At 60.5% G+C, this 11,240-nt stretch overlaps 1 protein-coding gene across 1 annotated transcript; it reads left to right on the forward strand.

The window, feature by feature from the left end:
• The first annotated feature begins 1,925 nt into the window (after positions 1-1,925).
• Positions 1,926-10,553, forward strand: GATD3 (glutamine amidotransferase class 1 domain containing 3). The gene is made up of 7 exons (XM_065942365.1): positions 1,926-2,127; positions 2,357-2,409; positions 3,669-3,782; positions 4,618-4,737; positions 6,755-6,847; positions 9,347-9,502; positions 10,022-10,553. Exons 1-7 carry the CDS (start codon positions 1,969-1,971, stop codon positions 10,149-10,151), a joined length of 825 nt encoding a protein of 274 aa, XP_065798437.1. The 5' UTR covers positions 1,926-1,968; the 3' UTR covers positions 10,152-10,553.
• The last annotated feature ends 687 nt before the right edge of the window (positions 10,554-11,240 follow it).

The following is an 11,240-nucleotide window of genomic DNA, read 5'->3' on the forward strand; positions in this document are numbered from 1 at the left end:
AGACTGAGGAATGACCCAAAGACAGGCATGGACTAAAGCCACCTCCTGTAAGTTACAAGGCCCACGATGTAGAAAATGATACAGAGAAAACCAAGCCTGTTTGCAGGGGTGACTGTGTGGATCACAACAAACTGGAAAATTCTTAGAGAGAAGGGAATACCAGACCACCTTATCTGCCTCCTAAGAAACCCGTGTGCAGGTCAAGAAGCAACAATTAGAATCGGACATGGAACAACAGACTGGTTCCATATTGAGAAAGGAGTACATCAAGGCTGTATAGTGTCACCCTGTTTATTTAACTTATATGCAGAGTATATCTTGAGAAATCCCAGGCTGGATGAAGCACAAGCTGGAATCAAGACTGCCGGGAGAAATATCAATAACCTCAGATATGCAGATGACACCACCCTTATGGCAGAAAGTGAAGAACAACTAAAGAGCCTCTTGATGAAAGTGGGAGAGTGAAAAAAAAACTGGCTTAAAATTCAACCTTCAAAAAATGAAGATGATGGCATCTGGTCCCATCACTTCATGGCAAATAGATGGGGAAACAATGGAAACAGTGACAGACTTAATTTTCTTGGACTCCAAAACCACTGCAGATGGTGACTGCAGCCATGAAATTAAAAGATGTTTGCTCCTTGGAAAGAAATGCTATGACCAACCTAGACAGCATATTAAAAAACAGAGACATTACTTTGCCAACAAAGGGGCATCTAGTCAAAGCTGTGGTTTTTCCAGTAGTCACATATGGAAGTGAGAGTTGGACCATAAAGGAGGCTGAGAGTCGAAGAATTGATGCTTTTGAACTGTGGTGTTGGAGAAGGCTCTGCAGCATCCCTTTGGATTGCAAGACAATCAAACCAGTCAATCCTAAAGGAAGTCAGTCCTGAATGTTCACTGGAAGGACTGATGCTGAAGCTGAAGCTCCAATACTCTGGCCACCTGATGCGAAGAGCTGATGTGTTGGTAAAGATCCTGACGTTGGTAAAGATTGAGGGCAGGAGAAGGGGATGACAGAGGATGAGGTGCTTGGATGGCATCACTAACTCGATGGACATGAGTTTGAGCAAGCTCCGGGGATGGTGAAGCACAGGGAAGCCTGATGTGCTGCAGTCCATGGGGTCGCAGAGTCAGACACAACCAACCAACTGAACAACAGGGAAACAGCTTGCTGACAGCCCCTCTGACCAAGAATCATGCAGGCACATGAAAGACCAGAATGAAGGATAGTGAACTTGTCGTCAAGGGCTGAAGACCCACCGTGTCTTACTCCCAGTCTGGACGTGGACCTGGGAAGAGGCATGAAGTGCCGCCACTGCCCCAGCACAGAGCTCTCCATAAGGCTACGCGGACACTTTCCATCAATCCTACCCTTCCCTTCTTGCTTCTTCCGCATAAACAGCCCCTTGGAAGCCCTCAGGTACACACATCTGAGCTTCATCCCCTGGTCCTTACCTGGTCCCATGGGATAAAGCCCCTTCTCCGCAAAGAGCTGGCCTCTACCTGACCTTCCCCTTGCACAACCGGGTCAACGGAAACGAGAAGAGCGGCGGGGGTGGGTGTTGGGGAACGGGGTGGGGCTTGGGGAGGGGGGTAAGGTCGCCAGACAGCTGAAGTCGGGACCCTTACTCCGTCCCAACTCAGCGAACCGGAAAGGGGGGCGTGGATGAGAGTTGGATAAGCGGGCGCCGGCCATTCGGTGTCGCCAGTCACGTTGAGGCCTTATGGCGACACTGAAGTTAACTTTCCGGAACCAGTATCTCCGCACGGTGCTTCTCGGGGACTGCGACCCTACGTCGTTCCCCCCCCGCCCCGGGGACATCGGCGCGGAGCGGCGACAGCGCGCGAGGCCGCGCAGACACTGTAGGACCGCTGTAGCTCTCGGGGCGGAGCCCGACTCACTGGCTACTGCGCAGGCGCGGCCCCCGCACACCGTGACCTGTGACCCTGCTCTGCTCGCGCAGCATGGCGGCGCTCAGGGCTCTCGCCGCGTCCAGGCTGGCGGTGACCCCCGGGTTCGCGCCGCGTCCCGGCCTATGGCTGCTACCCTTCGGCGGACCGGCGCCCTCCTCACGCGCGGCCCTCCACGCCTCCGCGCCGCGCCCCGGGCCCAGGGTTGCAGTGGTGAGCGGACGCGGGCACCTGGGGAGATGGGAACCAGGGGCCGTGGGAGCCGAGGGCCGAGGCCCGCCTTCCCACCCAGTCTCTGCCCGCGATCGGCTCCTCTGCATCCACGCCCTCCCTCGGCTCCCCAGCCCTCTCCCGCCCCCGAAATCGGCCTCTCCCCCCGTTGGAGGCGGTCGGCCGCCCTGCTGACGCCTTGATCCTGGTGACCGGCCCTCCATCCCCGCAGGTGCTGTCTGGATGCGGGGTCTACGATGGAACCGAGCTCCACGAGGCCTCATCGTAAGCCCCCGGGCGGCTCACCCTTGGGAGGGCCGGTCCCCCTTTTCCTGAACCGTCTGGAGAAACGTTCCTTCTGGTTAGAAAGGCAGCGACCATGGTGGACGTGAAGGAAAACGTTTGAAATCATGCATGTGAAATACAGGGAGGCACAGAATAAGCTTTTTAGCGTCACCTGTGATGTTGTCACCCAGCATTAAACACCCTCTCCCCTCCTGTTTTTCCACCCCCCTGTGTAACACGTTGGAATCACAAGATCTTGTGTTTTGGAGATAGAGCTCTATCCCATGTTTACAATGTGATTGTGAAGGGTGGTGCAATGACCTCGCTGTAGACAGGTGTCATTGGTGTAGCCTGCCAGTTGTTACCAAGTAGTTTATATCTTGACTTTTCATTTATCTGAGAAGTTACTGTGTGCAGGACTGAAGAGGCTGTGAGATTCGAAGTTAATTGGACGGGACAGTTAGGTAGTAGTTAGGGAACACCCCCCTCCCAAGCCTGGGACCTCACTGGCCCCAGAGGACCCTGACGCTGGTGTGTCCGCTGAGCCCTCCCATTGGGAGTGGCCAGCATGTGCTGATGTTGACTGGACAGGGGGTGAATTTCATGGGTTGAATGTACATGAGGTCCAGGGAGCAGAGACCAGATCCAGGGGTTCCCAGCCCTGCCAGGAGATGGCTGTGATCTCTCTTGGGGTCATGCTCTCATGCCACCTTCTTCCCTGGAAGAGGATGGTGACACCCCTGCCGGGGATGGATCACACGCCAGTGTTTGGACTTGGGCTGGCACCAAGCAGTCCTGGGCAACGCTGCTATCATCAGCAGCCCCCAGGATGCCTGCGTGTCTTCCTGCCTCCCACCCCCATGAGGGGAAGATTGAGGGGACCAGGAGGACCAGGAGCCCCCCTCAAGCCCTCAAGGCCATTGTCAGGTGGCCTGTGGGAGGACGAGTGCCCAGAGGCCGCCTGGGAACCCAGACATCCAGGCTGTGACTGCAGGTGGTTGCTCGTCCCCACACCCTGGTTTGTAGAAGGAGCTTGTGCACTGGCTGGTCTCCTCAGGCCAGGTCAGTGACAGCGATTCACATGGAGGGTGTTTGGGTTGTTAGCGAGCCAGCTGTAACTATTTTCAGAGCAAGGAGACTTAACCTGGGTGAGGCGTGTGCACCTGTCAGTCAGGTGAAACCCTGTGTTTATAAACCCCTGTGGGCAGGTAAAGTTGGGCTGGGCTCAGGTCAGTCTGGTCTGATTCCCCGCCATGCAGGATCCTGGTCCACCTGAGCCGCGGGGGGGCCGAGGTCCAGATCTTCGCCCCTGATGTCCCTCAGATGCACGTGATTGACCACATCAAGGGACAGCCTTCCGAGGGCGAGACCAGGTACGAGCCCCCTCCTCATCCCTCGGTGTGGACAGGGCAGGTTGAAACGCCTCGAGAGCCCGCCCACAGTTGCTTCGTCTTAGCTGTGAGCCGAGTCCGTGTTCAGGTGGGCATCACAGCCATGGTCCTGGGCTTGTCCTGGGTCTCGGGGTTTTCTCACTTTCCACGCTACAGGAACAGTGAAGGTGGGTCTCCCCGCGAGTCTCTTATACGTGCCTTCTGACCTAAGGCGTGTGCGTTCCTTTAGCTTTGAACCTCATCCACCCGCCTGGGCCCCAGATATCTGTGAGCAACTCCCACCAGCATTTCTGTTCTGAGGGTATGCAACCCTGGTCTCAGATTCTGTCCTGCCTAGGTTGTGGGGTGACGGCCCCTGGAGGCTGTGTTTCCCAGGTGCCCTCAGGCCAGGGTGCAGACAGTGAGGGACGGGATGGTGGGAAGGAGGTGTGGTGCCCTCTCCTGGGACTGAGGACCCCCGGTCAGGACCCTGGCCCTGGGCTGCCCACAGGGCGGGGAGAAGTTCCCGCTGCGGCTGGTCCCTCAAAGTCGCCTCTTAAGGCTCTGCTCATGGTTCCGTCCCCATCTGTTGTGCTCGCTGAATGCCACCTGGTGGTCCTGCCTGACGCTGGCGTCTGAGTGACTGGGTGTGGTGGTTCTGAAGCGCCATTTGACAGGGTCCGGAGACTGAGTGTAGACCCGCAGCGGTTTCCTGTTCCTCTGTGGCCTGTGAGCTGGGAGAATGGGTCCTCTTGTGTCATGGCAGCTCCGCCCCACCCCCGTCCATGCTGAGGGAGGGAGTCCGCACTGACCCTTTGGGGCCTCTGCTCATCCCCAGGAACGTTCTGACTGAGTCGGCGAGGATCGCGCGAGGCAAGATCACCGACCTGGCCAAGCTGACTGCTGTCAACCACGACGCGGCCATCTTCCCCGGGGGCTTCGGGGCTGCCAAGAACCTGTATGTGTCGCCACTTGGGCTTTCCTTCTTTTCCCCCGGGGCGCTGGGTGGGGACACGATGGTGACAGGAGCAGCTGTGGGGGGACAGTGACGATGTAGCTGCCCCAGGACAGGGGACCCCGGAGGGAGGAGGCTCCCAGACCAGGCCATCAGGCGTGGAGTTGGGGGGCCATTCCCCGGAACTGTTCCCCACAGACACCCACCCTCCTGTGGAGCTTGCAGTGGGGAAACGGCCCTTCCTTCCCAGTGGGGCCATTTGGAGGATGGTCCTGATGAGGCCAGCCTCCCTGTTCTTTCTACCCCGTGGGGAACAGGAGGGTAACGACCTCGAGCCGGGAGGCCGTCATGACCGCAGCCGTGACGTGTTTTGGCTTTCAGGTCCTCTTTCTGTTCTCCGTTCCTTTCAGTCTCTTCTCCACGTTTCATGGAAGTCCTCTTAGGCTGGCCTCATGGGTCCAGCACATCCCTTCCGCCTTGCGCAGGGCTGCTGCTCCCATGACGGAGGGGCTCACTTCAGCTGGGGCTGTGCCAGGAGGCCCCAGACAGCTGCGCCCATGGCTCTGGGGCTCCAGCGCAGTGCATTGTGCCCAACACGACCATTCTCCTCAGCTGAGCCGCTCACTCGTGGTGGTTCTGCTGCAGCACGATGGCCCCCCAGCTGGCGCTCTGTCTGCCCAGGTGTCGTGCCCCCAGGAGCAAGGGCAGAGGCGCTTCCATTCCCTGAGTTCATCCCTGCCCTCGGCCCTTCACCTCCAGGCTCCCCTCTGCTTGCGGACGTCCCCAGAGAGCCTCCTCTCTCCACATTCCCAGCGGTTTCCACAGTCCTTCCCCCGCACTCCTGCCACGCCTCGTGTCCAGTGCCTCTCACAGCCAGCCTTGGGGTGCTCTCCACTGTCTCTGTGCTCCCCACCGTCTCTGTGCTCCCGAGCCTCTTCGCGGGAGGCAGGAGGTCTCGTCTGCCTTGGCTGGGCTTGTCCCTCTGGCGGGACCCGGCTTCCGTCTCTGAAGGATAAACTGGATTCACAGAGCCTGCCCCATCCCTAGACCCTGCCCAGTCTGAGGGCAGCGGCACCAGTGTGTCCTTGCGTGTGTGGCGGGGAGGGGGTTGGGGTTGTGTCCCTGGTGTGGCTTATGGCCCGCCTGGGGTGACTTCGCGGTCGTGAGGAAGCATCCTTGTCTGTGAGCTCACAGGCCCCCAGGGAGCTCTCTCTCTGACCTTTCCAGAAGAAAGGCCAGCTCCTTGCCAGTGGTCTGTGCAGTGCATGTGGGGCAGCAGGCGAGCTCAGTGTGACTTATTCCCTGTGTAACTCCAGTTCTTCCTGCAGGGGGCCCCAGCACCCTTCTCCAGCACCACTGCCAAATCTGTGTTCTGCTAGGTTCACACACTTGTCTTAAAAATCCCGTAAGATGGTAGCCTCTTGTTCTGCACTTTGTATTTTTCAGTTAAAGCTGCGACTCGTCCGTTAACGGGCAGCCGCACATGCAGATGCCATCATGTAGAGACGTGGAGCTGACGAGTTTCTGGGAGTCTTCATCACTCGTGGGGTTTAGCTGATGTGCATGTGGTCAGAGTGTAAAGTCTGACCCGTTTTGAGGCTCTCACACAGCCTGAGAACCTACTGGGGCAGAGGCCTTGACCACGGGAGCCTGGCAGAGGAAGCCAGGAGGGGGCTCATGGTAGAGAGTGCTGTGGTGTTGCCGGGTCTGAGCCCACCCGCTGGAGAGGGACCATCCAGACCCTCGGTGCTCTTGTTCTGTGAAGAAGACGGGTCTTGTTTGACTTGACACTCATCCCTGTTAGTGCCTTGCAGGCTCCGTTGCGGGTTTCAGGCCAACAGCACGTTCTGCTGCTCCGGGGCTGACCGAGCCGACGGCTGAGCACCCACATATGTCTGCACACGTGTCATTTCCTTCAGCTGCTGAGAAGCTGACGGAGCACTCAGGATCCAGGAGGGGGTGCTCCCCAGGCAGGCGGAGGTTGAGCCCTGAGGTCTGAGGAGCCCTCTTCTCATGGCAGGAGCACATTTGCCGTGGATGGGGGCACCTGCAAGGTCAACAGAGACGTGGAGCGCGTGCTGAAGGAGTTCCACCAGGCCAGAAAGCCCATTGGGTAGGTGCGGCTGGGAGGGTGGCCATAGCGGGGCGGTGGGAGGGCTGTGGTGGAGCCCACGGCATGGCCACGCCAGGTCCCCCAGCCAGGTGCTGGGCTTGGAGCTGTGTGGATTTGGAAACTCTCGGCCCTTTTCTCAGTATAACTCGGGGTTTTGTGTGAGTTCACAAAGCCTTCCAGCTCTGAGAATTCTGAAGTTGTGTGGTTACATTAATGTTTCTGGGTGACGTAACAGGGAGGGGAGAGGGTGAGCCTGTCATTGTCTAGAAGGTTCTCTGGTCCTGCTCTGGCCCCAGCCTTTGCCGGGCATCTCCTCACTCCTGGCTCAGGCAGCCCCTCAGCTAGCTGGCCTGTCCTTCCTGGAGCCACAGCTGCCCTGAGCACCATGCCGGCCCCTGTGACACAGCTGAGCTTCCTTGGGGACTAGATCCTGTGGCGGTCACACACTGGGCCCACACTCAGGGCACAGCCACTCCACACTGCCCGGTCCTTGGTCCTCGGTCCTGGTCCCAACAGACTGCGAGGCCGGCTGTAACTCACACCAGGAGGCTCTCAGAGACAAGAAATGGCCACGCCATCATCAGACCTGCTCTTCAGGCTGTCCTGTCCACGGGCATCCTCAGGGGTCTCCTTGGTTCTGCTTTACTGAGACAGCGGTGCTGGAGCGCATGTGTCGCGTGCTCTGGGGTCATCCCTGACCGGGGAAGTCCTCCCAGGAGCACAGTGGTGCACAGACACACTGAAAGCAAAACTTGCCAGGCCTCCGTCACAGCTGTTTGCTGCTTCTCCTGGCCAACTGGGGAGGGGGGTGGTTAGAGCGCTCAGTCTGGAGGGGGCACAGAGGCCAGAGAGGACAGCCTGCCAAGGGTTAATCGACCAGTGCCAGCAGCCACAGCCCAGGAGGGCATGTGCCCAGACAACACCTCCACCCCAGACCCTGGATGCTCCGACTGCCCGCGGAAGGCGGTGCTGAGCAACTGCAGAGCCCAGCTGATCAGCCCTGGCGCCTCGCTGAGGCGGGGCCTGCGCGTGCGGACAAGCGCCTCGCATTCTTCCTCTGACAATTCGACGACACGATGAACAGGACAGGTACCCAGCAGACCGACCCCCTCCCGGCGGGCGCTCCTCCACCTCCCAGCAGACTCTCCTGCTCCAGTGAGTGGATGCCTCAGCCGAGCTGCACGGAGCCGGGGGGAGGGCGCGGGGCGAGGACATCGCCCTGTGCTGGCTGCCAGGTCACTCAGGGCAGCTCTGTTCAGTGCCTCCTACAGCAGCTCGCCTGTTTCTTTCTAAAAGTGGCAGTGTCATTTGACCATGAGCAAAACGCCCTTGCTAGGTCAGAGCCCCTCACATCCTCCTTCCAAGGTGACTGCCCATCACTCCTTGGCCTGCTCGTCAGGAGCACAGACAGTGTCGGGGTCCAGCCAGCTTTGTGCCAGGCCCCTGCATTCGGCCCTGCACTGCAGGAGCCCCTGGCAGCCTGCGGTGGCGTCCACAGCCCAGCGTGCACCTCTGGGCATCACCTGCTGAGTTCGGTGCTTGTGACCTGGTGACATGACGTTGTTTCCAATGACGCTCACCTGGTTCAGGCAGCAGGGCTTTATCTTGTTCCCAGATGCTGTGGTACCAACTGGTGTGAAGGTACATTCTTAGGACATTTTATTATAGGGGGCGCACACTCGGCATTTAAGGTCAGCTTAGGACCAGATGAACAGGTGAGGGAGGTGGGGTGCAGACCCTTGGGGGCATTTGGGCCAGGGGAGTGGGACCGGCCAGGCCTGGAGCTGCTGTGGCGGGTGTCACAGGTGCTTTCTTGGGGAGCAGGGCACTAGTGCAGCCCTGGCTCCCGTGGCCTCAGTGTTTGCTGATCCAGGGGCCCAGGGGCTGCCGGTTGGGAGCCCCCCGATGAAGAGCAGGACCGTGGAGCAGGCACCCACGTGGCAGGTGTCCCCATGAACCTGCTGGGCGCCTCTGGGGACAGCCTGTTGTGGGGGGCAGGGGTGGGCTCGGCCTGCTACCAGGGCAGGGCCCTCGCCTCCGCTCGACAGGCCGGGCGAGGCTGCTGGTTGGACCGCGTCCCCCAGCCGCCGCCTCTCCCTCCAGAGGAGGTGGTCGGGTTGGAGCCAGTCAGTACCGTTCAGCTTTGTCGTGTGACAAACCAGCCGAAAGCCTCAGCCAGAGATGGTGCTGCTGCGTACGGTCTCCCCGGGACACAGGACCCTGCGGGCGCCTGGTGCACGCGTGGCAGCCGGGGCCTCTGCTGACGGCCCCCCGAGGCTCCCCAGCCTGGCGCCGGGCCCTGCGCTGCCCCATGCTCCGCCGGTCACCATCACCGCGGGCAGCCCGGGATTGGGGTCAGACTGCAGCCCTCGGAGCCGGCAGAGCCCACGCACGGGTTCACGCTCCTTTCTGAGGCTTATGTTCCCCGAGGGCCTCACCGTGCCCCCGGCCGGGCGGCCACATGTGGTCCTGAGCTGACCCCTTCTCGTCCCCTTTCAGCTTGTGCTGCATCGCTCCCGTGCTCGCGGCCAAAGTGCTCAGAGGTGTCGAGGTCACTGTGGGCCACGAGCAGGAGGAAGGCGGCAAGTGGCCACACGCCGGCACCGCGGAGGTCATCAAAGCTCTGGGCGCCAAGCACTGTGTCGTGGATGTGACCATATCCTTCCAACAACCGGGGCGGCGTGGGGACCCCCTCCGGCCCCTCAGGGCCGCTCGGGGCACTGCGGGGTGGGGAGGCCCAGGGCACCTGAGTGATGGGTGGGCAGCGAGGCTGATGCCGCCCCTGCCGAGTGGCTCCGTTCCCACATCCCCTCAGTGGTGCCCGCTGAGCTCAGCGCACCCCAGACTCGGGCTCCGTGGGTGGGGCGAGGAGACAGTCTTGGGCTCATGGCGGGGATTGGGGGGGTGGCGGCTGTGTGGTGTGGAGATGCCCTGCAGCTGGCCCCCAGTGGCTTCCCAAGGGATGTGGTCAGGAAGCAGCGCTCTGTTTGTGGGGTCTCAGCAGCTCGCTGGCTGGTCTCGGGTCTTTGCTGAAGCAGCGCAGTCAGTGCCGGAAGCCCCTTCCAGGTGCTGTTGCGGCGCGGGAGGGGGAGGCACTTCTGGGGGTGCGGGGTGGCGCTGGACACCAGACCATCCTGGTCCTGGCTGCGGGTGTTTTTCCATAACCTGTGTGCACGAGGCTCACGTGGACCTGAAGAACAAGGTGGTCACGACCCCGGCCTTCATGTGCGACACCGCCCTCCACCACATCCACGACGGCATCGGCACCATGGTGCAGAAAGTGCTGGAGCTCGCTGGCCGCTGAGGCCTTGGCACAGGCCCGCCCAGCTCCCTGCACAGCCACCCTCCCGTCGGCCTGGGGCCCTGCAGGGGCTGACTCTTTGCTTAAACGTGTAGGCATTGTCTTTGTAAGGAGGGCACTTCTCACACACTCAGGGCCGAGGGGCTGCTGACGTGAGATGGTCCCCCAGCAAGGAGGGAGGGGGCGGCGGGGCCCACCCTCTGAGGAGCGCTGGCTACTTGCTCTGCTGGCTCAGGCTTCAGCTTGAGTCTGCTCTTCAGCACACGCAGCAGGTTGAGGCGACGCCAGGCCGAGGTCAGGCTTGCTTTGGGGCACCTTATGTAGTGTTTGGAAGGAAACGTTCTCGAAGCTCACAGATCTCATAGTTAGGAGACGAAACTACCATTTCATCAGTAATTAAAGATTCTCTCAAAAAAAAAAAAGATTCTGTCACCTGGAGTAGACGTGTCCTGATTAGACCAACCTGTAGCTTTTCTAGAGCAGCATGTCCTCGGCTGGGAGAGTAAGCTCGTGTCCGAAACAGACAAGGGCGCCCCGTCCAGGCCTCCTGAGCTGGCACATGAGGGGCGGGCCCATGTGAGCTCCTCACCTTGGGCTCAGGTCTGCTTGTGTCAGGAAGGGAGGGTGGACCCTGGGGGTCGGGCCCTGAGCAGAGGGCAAGGGGACCGAGACGTGAGGGAGGAGCCATGAAGAGTGAGCCATGCTGGCTGGCGCCCTCCTCTGAGCGGGAGTGGTGTCTGTCCCGGGACAGCCCAGGGCTTCGCGTGTCATAGCACAGCCCTGCCCGCCTGTCATCAGGCATCCGCTGTTCAGTGCCACTCCGTCCACTGCTGGGCAGGCACAGCTGGGCCCAGTCCACACAGCTGTGTCTAGGTGGCCTGGGCGGGGGCCTGGACAAGTCCCCCACACTGCCCCCCCCTCCCCGCCACATCAGGTACAACGATGCCCCTCTAGCAGCTGTCTGCGTTCTCGAGTAGCGTGGCTGGGGCAGGGGCCTGGGGAAGGCTCGGTAGAGCCTGAGTCCACACCCGCCCAGTCCCCTCAGCGCCCCCGTGTCTCGTGTCTGCCGTTCTCTCCTCCCCAAGAACTTGT

The sequence above is a fragment of the Muntiacus reevesi genome, chromosome 8 (genome assembly GCF_963930625.1).
Source record: "Muntiacus reevesi chromosome 8, mMunRee1.1, whole genome shotgun sequence".
Taxonomy (NCBI): domain Eukaryota; kingdom Metazoa; phylum Chordata; class Mammalia; order Artiodactyla; family Cervidae; genus Muntiacus; species Muntiacus reevesi.

Excerpts from the sequence above, each read along its gene's own strand:
- GATD3 (XM_065942365.1), top strand. The coding sequence starts at position 1,969 with ATGGCGGCGCTCAGGGCTCTCGCCGCGTCCAGGCTGGCGGTGACCCCC. Across the intron at positions 3,783-4,617 it reads CCTTCCGAGGGCGAGACCAG|GAACGTTCTGACTGAGTCGG; the intron begins GTACGAGCCCCC and ends GCTCATCCCCAG. Across the intron at positions 6,848-9,346 it reads CAGGCCAGAAAGCCCATTGG|CTTGTGCTGCATCGCTCCCG; the intron begins GTAGGTGCGGCT and ends GTCCCCTTTCAG.